Below are 16,719 nucleotides of genomic sequence, written 5' to 3'. Positions count from 1 at the left end.
CCTGCTCTTGCCCTCTTCTGTATCCCACCCTCCTGCCCTGTGCCCTCCAGTTCTGGGCAAGAATCAGTACAGAGCAAGCAAAATGCCACCTGGCTTGGGGCAGAAGTGTTAGGGGATCCAATCTTCCCTCCAGGCAGTCACTTCTCTTTTCTCTGTTCTTTCCCAGTAAGAATTTTATTACCTCTCTCAATGCATTTGTGCTCTGCACACACAGGTACACCAGCCGATTCGTAGTTTTCATCTTACTTGACGTCTCCGTGGCATCTGACACAGTTGATCAACTGTGCTGATCACCCCCCAAAACTTGCTCCTCCCTCAGTCTTCCCAGTGTCAATGACAGCATCACTCACGCAGTTACTCAGGCCCCAGACCTTCAAGTTAACCTTGACTCTTTCTCACACCCTCCTTGATTCCATCAGCCACTTCTGTCCATTCTGCTTTCAAAATATACACCAAATCGGAGCAAACACTCCAGTCTGAACCACCAGCACCTCTTCTAGCAAGTTCCACCGCTTCTACCCCTTCCTCTGCAGTGTATTCTTCACGTAGTAGAGTGAAGATTTTTCAAACGTCAGATTATGACACACCCCTGTTCAAAACTCTCCATTGGCTTCCCCTTTCAACCAAGAAAACAAATCCAGACTCCTAAGGCTTTGCATAATCTGGCCCTTGTGCATTTGTCCCACTTTCTTTCCTTCCCTTTCTTCCTCTCACTTCCTCTACATTAACCACGCTGGCCTTTTTTCTGTGCCTCCAACATACTCAGTTTACTCCCACCTCAGGGCTTCACATTTGCGACACTCTATCTGGAATCATCTCCAGACACTCACAAGGCCAGGTCCCTCACTTCATTCAGCGATCTGCTCAAATGTCACCACCTCACTGGCCTTCCTTCCTCACCTGTCTGAAAAGCGCTCTCCCTCTCCTTAGATAATTTGTTTACACTTAGTGTCCCTTAATGCTATCTCTGTGAGGTCTTTTATCTGTCCTGTTCACTGCTGGATCCCCATTGCCCAGAATACCTGGCACGTAGTTGACACTCAATAAACATTTGCTGCACTAATGAATGGAATATATATATAAATGCTTCGAGTTTAAGAAATTCCAGCCTGAAGAAAAATCTGAATTATGCTGATGGTATAGGAATATATAGATGTGGGAGGGCCCCAGAGCAAGGACATTTCATGTTGGTTTCATAAGCATTTGTCAGGCTCTTTGCAGCACATTACAAAGCACAAAGGAGGATAAAAAAACACTGATGATATAATTGCTACTCTTCCATTTAGTACAAGATCTAGGACGTGTAATACTTTCTTAGGCTCTCCAATCCATTCGCCCTGTGACAGTGTGGTCTAAAACTCACCAGGTCACTCCCCTGCTTCAAACTCTTCAACCATCCCCACCGCCCTGAAGACAAAGCCCGAACTTCTTGCTGTGGCTCACAGAGAACTTCTTGATCTCACCTCAGTTTACCTCCCCATCTTCATTCCTTGCCTCTTTCTACTCTCGGTACCACACTCCAGCCAAATTGAAATGCTGGCTATTCTCCAAAGATTCGTTTTCTTTTGTTTGTGAGTTTTTGCCCGCTCTGTTTCCTCTACCTGTAACACTCCTCCAAGCCCTGCCTGTATCAGTTTACTTTTGCTGCCTAACAAACCACCCCAACTCCTTCTTCCTTCTGCAGGCTGCTCTGCATGCCTCAGTTCCCAGCAGGAGGAGAAGGCAAGCCCTAACGTGCAAGTCTTTGTCACACTTACTAATACTCCATTGACCAAAGAAACACAAGGCCAAGTCTGATTGAAGGGGTGGAAAAATTCACTCCACTTCATGGGAACAGCGGCACAATCACAATGAACTGGGGCCGAGCCACAGAGGGCTGGGGGGCATTACTGCAGGCCTCCGCAAGAAACTGACCATACGTCCCCACGTCCTTGTCAGCTCCTGCTGATCTTCTGGTCTCAATCTAGAAATCACCCCCTCTAGAATGATTTCCCGATCCCTAAAGCCTGGGTGAAAAACCTCTCCCCTGACAGCTTATCTTCACTGTTATTGTGTCCATTATGCTCTATTCCCAAAGGATGAACCGATTATGCGGCGCGGGCTGGCCCTCCAGCTCACACAGCTGAGTTGTACTCTCCATTTTACGGCGACGTAGTATCAGCTTTCCCTAGCTGACAGGAAGCTCACTGAACAGAGGGGGTGTGTTTTGGTTTCTGTTTTATCTTCACCGCCTAGCACAGGACCTGATACGAAGTAGCTACTTAAACATATCTGCAAAATAACAAACATAATTATAATACAAGGCAAGTGAGGTAACTGCCACTTTAAAAAGGCACAAAGAGTGTTCTTGAGACCCCAGAGGACTCGGCCGGCTGCAAATATTTAGGAAGACCCGAGCCAGCATAAAACTAACCGAAATGAGAACAAAATGTCCACCAGATGGGAGAAAAGAAGAGGAAATTGACCAGAGAAAGCAATCGTTTCCTTTTTATTAGATTCACAACACCTTTTTAAAGTCCAACCTCTCTTTGTAAAAAGTTTCTTTGTTACTAACTTCCCCATTAGAAAGCAGACAACCTCCGTGCTTGAAAGATATGTTTTCTACCTGGGACAGCGCCTGGTCCTCGGCCTGCATCTGTGTGGCTTCGCAGCAGCGACCAAGTCCAGCATCTCAGAGAAAAGCACTGAGAAGGCCAGGAGGTAATCAGCCAGGGCCTCCCCTGCTTCATATACACATATATACATATATATGTGTTCATAGATACACACATATACGTACACACACTTTTTTTTTTTACAAAAATAATGTAACACAGGGTTTACACAGCTCTATTAATTCTTTAAATTTACATAGGCAAGATCTATGCTTCCATATAACCATTTTTCACTTTGGATTAAAGTGGAAATTTTAGGCCTAAAAACAGACTTAAGATTACTGAACAGAGGCCATAGCAACACAGACTTAATAAATCTTGATCATCACATAAGTAGAAATGTGCTGTTATTCCTTATGCTGGGTGCTACACATCCCCATCGATTATTTTCATTTTAACTAAAATACAAAAGCAAAATAATTCACTGAAAAGATCTGCTATTCATTACATTAGCACAAATACCAAATTATACTAACAGCATGATAATCTCTGTGTACCAAGACTATATTTCTAGCATATGCTCATCTCTACTTCATTAAATACAGTATCCAGCCAGCAACCACAAAGAAAGAATGCATGCTGTACAGCAAGAGAAGAAGAAAACAACAATTTGCAGGTTATCTTACATGACAACCAAAACTAAAACAAGTAAAGAAAACAAGCCTTACAAGATAGATATGAAACTAATGTGCAGTGACATCTTATATTACAGTTTATCAGAAGGGGTATATGTAGGTCACAGTGATATGGAAAAACATAAACTATGTGAAATTCTAGGCTTTCTCCTAGAATATTCAGAATGCTCATCAAAAGTTAATTAGTACAATAAAGATGGCCCCCAGGTGATTGAATAAACAGAATGTCATTTAAAAACAGATTCTGGGAATAGCTACCACCAAAATATTCAGAAATCTGAGTTAATAGATACTCTATTTTGCATACTTGATACTAATAAATATAACAAGTGTTTATGCAGACTATGAATGCAAGGCAATAGCCTAAGGGATAGTCACAGAAAAGAATAAATGAACCCAATCCCGCCACAGTGAGGACAGAGAGCTCTTGCTGTTTCTTGGTGTCCCCCACCTCCCCACACAAGGGCCATCTCTTTGGGGCAGAAATCTTTCAGCAGCTCAAGCCCATTCCCTCTGCCCCCACCAAGGTACAACAGGACCCAAGCTTGGCGCCCCAAAGTCCTTCAGATGCTGGTATGATTCTTGATCATTCAACTGGACAGGACCTCTTCATGGCCTCTGGGGTTCTGTCTGGCAGAACCTCCCTCCCACAGAGGGGGTCAGCACTGTCTCTGAAACCACAGATGGGGTCACTCCAGAAGACTCAGAAGAAGGAGGTATCTGAGGAAAAGGCACCTGCGAGTCTGAAATCCTCTCTGGTGAGAACACTGTACATGCGCTGAGGCAGAGCTCGGGAGTAGGGGGCAGGGCGGGGCACAGTGCTGCGCAGAATGAGCTCCCGGCCAGCAGGGGGTGGGAAGTCTGACACCGAGTTCTGCCTTCTTTCTTCTGGGGAGCCAGTTCTCTTCAGTTCCTCCTCTGCTGGAGCCATGGCTGCAGCCTTGAATAGAATCAAATGCTAAATTCAAGAGCAAGTCAAATGCTAAACTTAGATAGATGAATAAACATGATAAATACACAAAAATGTTCTATATTACTCAGTAGCAGTCAACTTTGTTATGGGATTACTCAAAAAACACAACAGAGAAAATGCAAGAAGCTTGAAACACTGCATGAGCAGCCAGAGATTACAAATAAATTGGTGACAGAGACAGAAAGGATAACGACTGCCAGGCAATCTGCTGTGAAAAGTGAGGGCCATACTCAGACACCTGATGAAGAGGGAAAATGGAGCTGCACTGGCTTCTACATGTTTCTTCTAGCAATGATAAGTCCAAGTCTGATGTCCTCAGTTCAGCAAGGAGTTGCTTCTCTCCAGAGTCTGGAAAGATTGTTTTTATCTCCATTCTTTTTTAAAACTGGGGACCCTAGTTTTGTTTGCTGGGTGGCTAATGTGATGCACAAGTGAATAGAGGTCCATATAGCAATGGCCACAAAAGACAAGTTCTCAGTATTAAAGGCACCTAGTTTTTCATTAAAATTACCTAAAATACATATTCAATTAGAGCCTTCATTTTTAACTCTGATCACTACACTTCTTTCATTTCTCTGATCACTATATTTCTTTTACAACACCATCGATTTGGGAAAAGTAATTGCTTTGGCAATGGAAATATGAAATCATGTTATGCTAAACATCAGCAAGAAAGGTATGCCAAATACAGACTGTTCAGGTGGTTAGTCTTAATGACCTCATGATGTTAGAGGGATGGGAAGGAACAAGGAACTATGAGGGACAAAGGCTATTTTGTTACCTCATCAGAAGATTCAGTCAGCTTGAGAAAGGGTGAGAAAAGAAACAGTGATGAAATAGAAACAAGCAAGATGGCTTAAAAAGAGCTAGACAAGAGATTTCAAGATTATTTCAGAGACAGCATGCACTACATTGAGGAACATGATCCTATCAAAAGAATATCAAGACAAACACACACCACATACAACACACCTAGCTGCCAAATTGGGCAGACACACCCCACCACTCATGCATCTGATGGTTCAACAGGTGCTGTACCATGTCATTTAATGGGGAAATGATTCAACAGAAATCTAGCTCTTTTACTGAAGAATTAAGATGCTAAAAGAATGCTCATGGCTTGAAAAACAGATAATCCAATGAATTCAAGAACAGGTGTCTCAGAGCTACTCAATTGAGCAAGACTGAAGCAAAATCCAACCAGCGGTTTACTTGGTGAACTCCATTTAAATATATATACCACTGACACATGTAATCACGATGAAGTTTATGAAAATGGGTAATTTTAAGGAAAAGTTTTAAATATATAAAATTACTGCATGTTATAAAAAATTCAGTGAAATTTCATAACTTTTTAAAAAATGTTAAAATCTTGATTTATCAGTAAAATTAACATAAAATGTCAGTTAATTATAAAAAGAAAAGTTGCATGAATAAATCTGAATGGTTTATTTTAGCCAGACATTTAAAGGCTGAATTTAAAAATGTACCAACCAGGTGCTTGATATATGGATTTCACAGTCTGCCAATTCCCTAAAAACATTCAGTACAAGGTTTGAAAGTCTGAAATCTTTTAAAATTACATAATGTGGGACAAATGTACAATTTCAGTATCCATTATAGGGGGTTAGCAGCTGTATGATGAGGCCATTGAAAAGATGATACACTCCTCTGTTTACTGATATAGAAAGATAATTATATTAAGTAGAAAACAAGAATAACAAAGTAAATTATATAACATAATCCTATTTTTGTAAAATATACATCTATTTGTATACACCAGATGTTAAATGTTGATGGTTATCAGTGGGGAGTGAGACTACGTGATTAATTTTTTCTTTATAATTTTCTGCACTATCCAAATTTTTACAATGAGCTTTTACTTACAGTCTGGGGGAAAAAAGCTTATTTCCATTTGAGGGAAAATAATTTTGCTTAACTATTCAAAACAAGTAACACTCTCAGCATTAAAAACATAAATACTCTAGATTTTAAATCCTCAACACACAAGTTTTAAAAAATGAGAACAGAGAAAAGAGTTTTTGCACTCTGAAGAAAATTCATATTGGTGGTAATAAGGAAATGTGCTTGTAAGCTTCTGGCTAGCAAGCTGGAGAAGATATTATAGGATATGAAAACAAACTCACCGGTCTTGGTTTCATGCCAGAGACAAAACCAAAATAAACCAAAGTAAGTACCTATTGTTTTTTAGAACTCTAATTCATAAGGAAATAAAATACTTGGTTTTTAACTTAAAATTCTTAAATTTAGGGAGCTACCTCATAAACAATTTCAGGTTTTAGTTCTTGCTAAAAATTCAGATCAGTATTTTTGGCTATGATTTTTGAATGCATTAACTAGATGTACTCCAGGCCGACTCAGAGATTACAAACTTCTTATTCCACATGTAGATCCAGGAAAATTCTTTTTCTTATTTGATTCTGAGAATTACACCTTCAAAACTGGGTCATTCTAGTGTTAGCACAGTACCAGGTAAGGGGATCCCCATATTTAGTGTGATTCACAATACTTTCATCAGAATCTTTATTATTAATCAGCCCCAACACAGAATCACCTGCGGGATGCCAGCACCTTTTACCCAGTAAACAACAGCAGTACAGAGAGCATCAGCACAAAGCATAACTGGTATCACCTTCATAAAAATCCAAATTGTAATAGCTTTAGAATGTCAGAAACTTCTATATAATTTTTAAACCTTTACTTTCATGACTAGAAGTAATGAAGATAATTTTTCAAATTAGGCTTTCTTTCTGTGCTGAAGCCCAAGTGTCCACAGTTTAAACATCTGACATCTTGCTCTTCCTCGGAAACCTCTAAAGTTAGATCTCTTCACAATCACAGGGATAGTTAGACTTCCTAACTTCACAAGCTAAGCTCTGAATCCATTTGCAGTACATGGAGTTTAAAATTGGTAAAACTGAACTCCATTCTAATTTGAAAGTAGTAAACATTTTTTCCTACAGCACAGCACTGGCCATTGCTACCAACTCCCTATCAGATTCTCTAACAATGGATTTCAGACCCTTCTAATTTCTGAAATTTAGGTCCTAAAATATACTTATTTTACTTAAACATGTAAGAAAGCAAATGGATTTCAAAGACTCAGAAGTCACTGCTGAGAGCTGTCGTTTCTCCAATGCTCAAACCCAATGCCCAGACTTACACTCAGCAGCTGTCTAATCAGCCATGTGTGGGAATCGAAACAGCATCTCACCGAGTAGAGGTCTCGAGAGTAGGGTCTGTATCACAATGATACAGTAATAAGGAATCTCACATACCCTCTGAGCATTCACAAACAGCTTGTGAATGATCCTGCCAGCATGTCCTCTTCCTGCACCAACAACCAACACTTCAGGCTGCTCCAAAAGGCAACTGACAAACCTAGGAGAGAGAGATAATGAAAGGAGAGAAAGCAAGCTGCTCAGTTCACACTGTCAATCCTCCAAGATTAATTCTGTGGACAAATCCTCAAACAATACTGGCTAAACCTACCAAGGCTGGAGTAGAAATGTTATAACAGGATAGAAGGACATTTAGAATTAAAATCTACTCAAATGACAATTTTACTGCCTTTCAACTGTTTTCATAAAAATTTTTAAAAGGCCATCTCTAAGTGTAAGAAGAAATATGTAGTCTATTTCTTTCAGACTTAGAAGCTTAAAAATGCTACAGTAAATAAAAGATGGAAAAAAATTTTTTGAGCAACAAAAACCAAGTTTCACTTATATAGCAAAGCAATGATCCGTACTTCTCATTTTTGTTCTTTTAAGGTGTATGAGTGTGTGTGTCTGTGTACATGTGTATGCTTAAAATATGTTTTTCTGGGTAAAGTGTCAACTGTAAACTGTGATAACGTGCCGTGGAACTACGAGCGGAAAGCACAGACCCAGCGAGTCTGCGCCACCTGCTCGCTAGCTCATCCTGCTGTCTGAGAAACGATTCCCTTGGTTAGAGCTTATTCTTCTCATTTCAAAGGAATTTTCAAGAGCAAAGAAGGCTGGGAGAAAATTTCACTCAGATATAAAATTCAAACAAGAACTTGTAAAAGCTATAGCAAATGCCTTGTCATATATAATTGATTATTTAGCATCAATAATGCCATTTCTCCTGGAAAGGCTGATGAAAATTTTAAAGTTATGACAAATTCAAGCTGCTGAAGTAGCTCATTTGGAAACACTTTATCACATATTAAAAAAACACTGTCCTTTCAAGTACCACGGGGAGAAATGGACAGGGACTCACTGCCAGGCTCTGTTGGTAACGGTGCCAAGTCTCAGAAGGAGGAAAAGACTGATCCAGTCACTGGACTCATCCTGGAGAGGCCATCTGGTCACTCTTTCAAAACATATTCGCAAGGTGCATAGGATGTACACCTTTGCTATCACAAATCTTGTTTAAAATTAAATGAACAACTTGGAATACTAAGCAGAAATACAGTTTCAGAACACCTCAGACTGTGGTTAAGGAACAGAGAGCTGACAGCAAAGCTCTGGGGCACTTCAAGGAACAGAGTGAACAGCTCCCCTGCAGGAAACTGCAGGCAGCACATCTCCAAGAGCAAACAAGGACATTCCTAGAAAAAGAGGCCTGGCAGACTTGGCTCTAAAAGGGGGAGGAATGGAAACACCTGGCAAATGCTCAGAATTACAGTAGATGTCAAATCCTATGATAATTACATATTTCTCTGTCTCTACGCAATGCAGGTTACAAATAATATAGGAGTACCACGAATGAATCTCAATATGCTATCAAAATTTTCTCAAGAGAGCGGTAGCGTTTGCCACTACAGACACAAATGAGCTGGTCAAACAGCAATTACCTTTCAAGATCTTCCTTCTCCTCCTCTTGTTCACATCTCTCAGTTCCAAACTTGGCTTTCAGTGAGCGGGCTCTAGCAATTATAGCTTCGACATTAGTAATTTGATGGATGATTTCCTAACAGTGGAAAAGGGAGAGACATATTTAGAAGACAGCAAAAAAAAGCAAAGCCTTTCAAAAATGTATCTTTAAAGTAATTATTGCCAACTGAAGAGAACACTTGGCAAGATCCTGACACTACATCAAACTTACTTCCAATTTCTTGTCTTCTGGATTGGGGAAATGTAAAACTTTACTGGAATGGGATATTATCTGCTTTATAATCTTCTTAACTGAAGAAATGTTTTCCAGACTTTCTATTTTTAAAAAGATCAATGCCATCATTAAATAAGTTAGGTAAAATATACTTTCATTTTTGAAATGAACTAATGACTAATCAAACAAGACATTTACCTTCTTCCTTTACCTTGAGTACAGCTGCGTGAATTACACAAGGTAACAGGTGCCTCGCAAGGTCTGCAGGTTTCTGGACTGCTAGATAGTGCAGCACCTGAAGGAGGCACAAACTTAGATAAATGATCACTGCCATTGTCAAAGAATAAAGCAGCCACTTATGAAAGGAAAAAACATCCTCTGGACCACTGAACTCACATGTGTAACAAGGGTAGAGAAGAGTTCTCTTCTCTTGATGCCCTACTCATCCAAGTAAGTAGCTACTACTCCCAAAGTAAGAACAGTGTTATTGAAAACAACTAAGAACTTCAGTCTTTAATACTGATGCATGTTCTTATAACGTTTTTCCGCTTCCATATGTAATACATGCAAATTAGGAAAATACAAAATAAAAACCAACTGTAAATTACACCACCTAGAGATAACAATTGGTAACACTGGGGCATTTTCATTTCAGGATTTTAAGACACTGAACATACATGATGTAGTAAGTGAACTAATATTGAGTATGTAACATACAATTTTGTAACCTGCTTTTCTCACTTAATATTTCTAAACATTGCTAGTGACCTTCCACTAATTTTTTTTGGTTTGTTTCAGTTGTTTCGGTTGACTTTTTTCCAAAATGGAAATTGTTTTATAATTTTTCTGATTAAAAAAATACAGAGAAGTATGTGCAACACATGGAACTACCTTTAAGCTCATTATTCAACAGCTGTAAAGATAAAAGAAATATAACTTCATAATGTCAGCTTGGCTGATAAATGCTCACAGATTTTAAAAATAAATAAACACAGAGCAGTATAAAGCAAAAGTTCTCCAGAAATTCTGCTTCCTAAGGAACAACACAGTTCTGTGTTTGTCTTCTCAGACTTATTTTTATTCCAATTTAAATGCAAGGATATAGATGCATATGCAGTTTTTAAAAAATTCATAATATGTACAGTTTCATAACTTACTTTCTTCATTTAATGACTTATGATTTTTATTTTTTGGCTGGAGGCTTTTGTGTGGCTTGAAGCTTTTTTGCAATTAAGAAATATACATCCAGAATATTTACACAGTTTAAAGAAAACATGAACACCTGTTTAATACACCAACCAACTTAAGAAACAACATCACCAGTACTTTCCAAGTCCCCCTCCCTCGTGTACCCCGTCCCCCAACAAGGAATTAGGTACTACTCATTCTTTTGCTGTTCTTCATACTTTTCTCACATATGCATGTAGCCCTAAACAATGTGTTGCTTAGCTTTGTCTGGCTTTAATTTTTATATAAATAGAATGTTTCTGGTTATACCCCTCAGTCACTTGTTTTCCATTCAGCATTGTTCCTGGACGCATATATGGTGACACATGCTATAGTTTATTCATTTTCACTGCTGTATTAAAATGCTCCCCCAGTGATGGACCTCCCCCCATTTTTTGGCTATTACAAATAATGTTCTATTATATTATTGTATATGTTTCCTGGTACACATGTAGAGGGATTTCTTGAGGGTATTACCTAAATATAGAATTAGGATATGTACAAGATAATGTCAAATTATTTTACAAAGTGTTTCAACAGATTCATATTCTTATGGACAGTAATAAAAGTTCCCATTGTTGTACATTCTTGTTAACACTTACTATTCCAAATTTTGTTTTCCTTAACTTATAGAAAAACAAATGTGCAAGAATACAAAATATTTATATACCCTTTGCCTAGATTCACCTATTGTTAACCTTTTAACTCATCTATTTCATCACTTCTTTCTCCTCCTCTATATTTGCATACAACACATACATGCATACATTTCTTTCTGAATAATTTGAGAGCAAGTTGCATACATCACGCCCCTTTATCCCCAAATATCTCAGTGTATATTTCCCAAAATTAAGAATGTTTTCTTATATAATCAAAATATAAACTATTTCAATATAAACTAGTTTGATTATATAAACTACAGTAAATTTAACACTGACCAAATACTTTAAATCTAACCTACTATCCTTATTACAATTTTGTCAACTGACCAAATAAACACTACTGTGGCCAGGTGAGCAAGGTTAACAACAGGGATAAGACACATTGACAGCATGTACTCTTGGTATGATGTAATGCAAATGACACTTTACTTCTCTGGTTTTCCTCCCAAAACTACATAACCCCAGTTTAATCATAAGAAAAATACCAAATAAATCCCAGTTGAGGGGCTTTTTACAAAATACCAGACTAGAATTCCTCAAAACTGTCAAGGTCAGAAAAACTAGGAAAATCTGAGAAAATGTCACTTCTAAAAGGAGCCTAGAAACATGACTACTAACTGTAATGCAATATCCTAGATGGGCTTCTGGAACACGAAAGCACATTAGATAAAAACTAAGGAAACTGAGTACACAAATGTTGACAGCATTATTCATAATAGCCAAAAATTGGAACCAACACAAATGTCCATCAACCAATGAATGGATAAGCAAAATGTGGTATATTCATACCAAGGAATATTATTCAGCCATAAGATGAATGGAGTTCTGATACATGGTACAGTATGGGTGAACGTCAAAAACACTATGCTAAGTGAAAGAAGCCAGAAACAGAAGGCCACATATTGTAGGATTTCATTTGTATGAAATATCCAGAATAGACAAACCTATGGAGACAGAAAGTTAGTTTAATAGTTGCCAGGGACTAGGAGGTGGGAAAAATGAGGAGTTACTGCTATTGGGTACTGGGTTTGTTTTTGGGGTGATGGAAATATTCTAGAATTAAAGGTGATGGTTACATAACCTTGTAAATATGCTAAATATGTAAATATGCTAAAAACTATGAAGTTTACATTTTAAAGTGGTGAATTTTATGTATGTAAATTATATCTCAATTTTTTTAAACTAAGGAAATAAGAATAAAGTATATAATTTACTTAACCACAAGGGGTGGGGGGGGACTATACTCAAAATGTCAATGTTATAAAAAGACAAACTGGAAAACTGTTCCAGATTCACTGAGGTTAAAGAGATATGACAGCTAAAGGCAATGCATGATCCTTAACTGGATCCTGTATGGTGGTAGGAAAGGTTATAAAAGACATTATTACAGTCAAAGTTACTCATTTTCCCCACTTTGCACACTGTACTCTTAGGAAGGTAGACACAGTCCACGCTCAAAAAGAGTAGGGAGTTAAGTTCCACGTCCTTGAGGGCAGAGTAGACTTAGAGTTCTTCTGTAGGAGATTTGTCTGTTCTCTCCAATTTATTTAATCATTTATTTATATCACTAGAGACTCAAGGATGTTTATTTTATACTCAAGTTATAATCCAAATATGACTTGATTTTCTTGCTCAAATCGTTCCAGTGTTAGCCACTGGGAGATCTTTCAGTTGGCTCCTACGTCCCTTTAATATACTCCCACAGCTGTACTTTTTTAGAATTGTATTTTATAATTCTTTAAAAAGAACTGCATTCTTTTAAAAATAGACTGTTTCTCATTTTGGGTTTATCTAATATTTCCCCATGACTGGACGTAGATTATGCACTCCTGGACCAAACAGTACATAAACAACATTGGATCCTTTAGATTATCACAACTTCATGTAGACAATCTCCACCTGCCCCTTATTGGTGATATTAATTTTGATTTCTCCACGGTATAGTTAATATTTATTTCCTTGCAATTTGGAAGTAATCTGTAGAGAGACACTTTAAAACCATGTAAGTATGATGTTCTTCACCTAGATTTCCACCTAGATTTTCTATCTATTGATGATTCTTGCCTGAGCCAATCTTTACCATGAAAATGGCTGTAAAATGAAGTTTGCAGCTCTAACATATCCTCCATATTTATCAGTGATCTTTGTGCTGAAATGCCCTCTCTACTCTCCCAGTTCTTTATTTATCTACTTATTATCAATGTGGACCCATGGATTCCAATTTTTTTTACAGTGGTTTATAATTCATCACAGCCTTTAATTATCTGGAACTCAAATTGTCCAGATTTGGCCAAAAAGAGTCCCTTCAAGCTAGCTCCTTATGAAATGCTCTTTTTTTTAAGCACTTCCTGATTTTCTGACAACACACAATGTTTCACACTCATATCTTCCCTGTAGTCAGCCATTTCTCTGAGGAAAGCATGGCTCCTTTTAGTGAGGAATGTTCTAGAAATCAAGATATATGTGTTTACTGCTACGGGATGTCACTGCTTCTACACCTCTTCAGAAGAGAGCTAAGAAATATATGCTTATATATATATATATACATGGATGCCAAGATATCTATCCATATTTTAGAAACCTGTAAGTCCACACCAATACTTCCAATTCCAATTCATTGCCATTGGGTCTTCCTTGCTTTTCTCCATTTCATGTTTGCATCTCACTTCCACAGTGAGAATTCAGGCTTCCAATAACACTAACACATTTAACTACTCATTTGCTCAAACAATAATCCATCTAAAAGTTTCAGAAATGCTTCACCCATAGCGCTACAAACAACAAACCTAGAAAATAATGTTTAGGATTTGTTTCCAGCGCTCTACCACCTCCCACTACATCTGACGGCATACAGTCAAACATATCTTATGTGTCCATAAACTCCTTGGCTTAGATCTTCCCTCCCACCCACCTTCCCCCCTTGCAGTGTGTTTATGTTATTCATTTGAAATGCAGTGGGTTTAATTTATCTCAGCATGCTTTCACTTTTAGGTTGTTACCCCTCTTTCCATTTTCATTGATTTAATTTTTCAGTATGTACCATTAATATTTTCTGGAAGTCAAAATTATACAGAAAATACACTCTTTCCTTCTTTTTTTTTTTTGAGGAAGATTAGCCCTGAGCTAACATCAGCTGCCAATCCTCCTCTTTTTACTGAGGAAGACTGGCCCTGAGCTAACATCCGTGCCCATCTTCCTCTACTTTATGTGTGAGATGCCTGCCACAGCATGGCTTGTCAAGCAGTGTCATGTCTGCACCTGGGATCTGAACCAGCGAACCCCAGGCCATCGAAGCAGAACGTGCGCACTTAACCACTGTGCCACCGAGGCAGCCCCCCTACATTCTTTTTCTAAAGTGTTACTTCCTCTTATATTCTTTCTATTCTATCTTTCCCTCCCCCTCCCAACCATTCTGGGCAACTAATTTCAGTGTTTTCTGCTTTATCTTTACTGAGCTTCTTTTTGTGAAAATAAATAGATATATGTTTTCTTAATTCCTTTTTTTAAACAGAAAATGAAGCATACTATATTTTTTTTTGTACTTTACCTTTCTCTTAACATATCCTAGAAACTGCTATCAGATAATAGAGATTTTCCTCATTTTTTTTCACGCTACATAGTGCTCAATTATGTAGATGAACCATAGTTTATTCAACAAAGCTCCTAAGTTTGGGCATGTAGATAGTTTCCAATATTTTGTAATTACAAGTAATGCAGCAATGACCAACTTAGTGCTGCATTTTTGCACTGCGGAAAACATTAGGGTAAATTCCTAGAAGTGGGATTGCTAGATGAAAGGGTAAATGCATATGTCAATTTTGTTAGATACTGCCAAATTCCCCTCCACAGGCGGCTATACCATCGTGCCTCTCACCAGTAACGTATGAGGGCCTGTTGTCTCCTGGCCTCCCTGACTACTTACCAAGCTTTCGAATTTTTGCCAATCTGATGTGTGACAGATGGTTGTCTCCATGAAGTTTCAATTTGCATTTCTCTTATTATAAATCAAGGTGAACATCTTTTGATAGTTTAAGGGTAATTATCCCTTTTTTGGTGAGTTGTCTACTCCTATCTCTTGCCCATTTTTCTACAGTATTTTGGCCCTTTATCTATAATATATATATTCTTCCCAGTTTATTTGTCTTTTGACTTTACTTAATTTTCTTTTTGCCATGCAAATTTTTTATCTTTACACAGTAAATTTTATCAGTCTTATTTTTAATTGCATCTGGGTTTTGACTCCTAATTAGAAATCCTTTCTCTATATCCAGGTTACGAGGAATTCATCAGTGTTTTCTTCTAGTACTCTTATGGTTCCATCTTCAGTCTGTTCTTGTGTATGGTATGAGAGAGAGAGAATTTTATCTTTTGCCAAATTGTTATCAGTTATCCCAAGACCATTTATAAAAAGGGACACCTAAAAAAGGGACAATGATTTGAGATGCCATCTTCATCATGCACTAGATTTCTACATGTATTTATGGACTTTCTATTCTGTTTCATTGGGCTATTTATGAGCCATTACCACATTATTTAAATAGTGAGGCTTTGTACTATGCTTTAATATTTGGTCGGGTTACTGTCTCCCCCTCCCAGACCCCCCCACCCCATAGCTCTTTCTTTTCAATCTATTCTGCAAGCTTTGTAAAATAAGAATTCACCAGTTTAAAATGTACAATTCAATGGTTTTAGGTATATTCACAGAGTTGTACAAGCAAAACCATGATCAATTTTAGAACATTTTCATTACCCCTTAGAGGAAACCCATTAACAGTCACTCTCCAAACCCCTGAGTCCTAAGGTTGCATGTTCATTTTTCCATATGAACTTTAGTATAAACTAGTCTGGCTCCATCATAAAGCCTTTTGGTTTTTTTAATTTGGATTGCACTAAATTTATAAATTAATTTAGGGAGAATTTGCCTTAATGATATTGAGACTTCCTGCCCAAAAACATGGGATATCTTTTTTTTTGTTCAAGTGTATTTTTCAAGTGTTTTATTTTCTTTATTCAGATTTCAAACATTTCCTGTTAAGTTTATTCCTAAGTATTTTATGTTTTCTTTTCTCTTATACTGAAGAGAAAATGTCATTTGCATCTTCAGAATGGTTATTCTATGTGTATATGAATGTTACTGATTATTGTATATTAACTTTATATCCTGCTACCTTGCTGAATTCTTTTTAGTTTTATCCTTCATGCCTTAGATTTTTCCAGGTATACTGTCACATTATCTACAAGCAGAAAGTTCTTTCTTCATTTTGACTCCTATGCCTCTGCTTTCTCTTTTCTAATTACATTGGCTGACAACTACAGGATAATGTTAAACGGCAATGGAGATAGCAGGCACTCTTGCCTTGTTCCTGACCTCAGTGGGAAAACCTCCAGGGTTTCCTCCATTAAGATGCCGGGTTTAGCATTGAGGTCTATGTATATTGTATCATTTTAAGAAAGTATCTATCCATTCTTATTTT

The 16,719-nt window shown here is 37.8% G+C and overlaps 1 protein-coding gene across 3 annotated transcripts in view; it reads right to left on the bottom strand.

Annotated features, from left to right (window-relative positions):
• Positions 1 to 2,472: 2,472 nt before the first annotated feature.
• Positions 2,473 to 16,719, bottom strand: part of LOC124233821 (rab3 GTPase-activating protein catalytic subunit) — a 126,300-nt gene continuing 112,053 nt past the window's right edge. For 2 of the 3 annotated variants that reach the window (XM_046651054.1, XM_046651056.1), the window contains 6 exons: positions 9,555 to 9,651; positions 9,354 to 9,457; positions 9,103 to 9,218; positions 7,562 to 7,664; positions 5,044 to 5,064; positions 2,473 to 4,229 (listed from right to left, as the gene is read on the bottom strand). In XM_046651054.1, coding sequence (XP_046507010.1) covers positions 3,993 to 4,229; positions 5,044 to 5,064; positions 7,562 to 7,664; positions 9,103 to 9,218; positions 9,354 to 9,457; positions 9,555 to 9,651 — 678 coding nt within the window. In that variant the 3' untranslated portion in view covers positions 2,473 to 3,992. The remainder of the gene's footprint in view (positions 4,230 to 5,043; positions 5,065 to 7,561; positions 7,665 to 9,102; positions 9,219 to 9,353; positions 9,458 to 9,554; positions 9,652 to 16,719) is intronic. The other variant, XM_046651055.1, reaches the window with a different exon arrangement.

Source organism: Equus quagga, unplaced genomic scaffold (genome assembly GCF_021613505.1).
Source record: "Equus quagga isolate Etosha38 unplaced genomic scaffold, UCLA_HA_Equagga_1.0 252_RagTag, whole genome shotgun sequence".
In the NCBI taxonomy this organism is placed as follows: domain Eukaryota; kingdom Metazoa; phylum Chordata; class Mammalia; order Perissodactyla; family Equidae; genus Equus; species Equus quagga.
The sequence above is the reverse complement of the archived record's forward strand: the minus strand, read 5'-3'. Positions and strand labels throughout refer to the sequence as shown.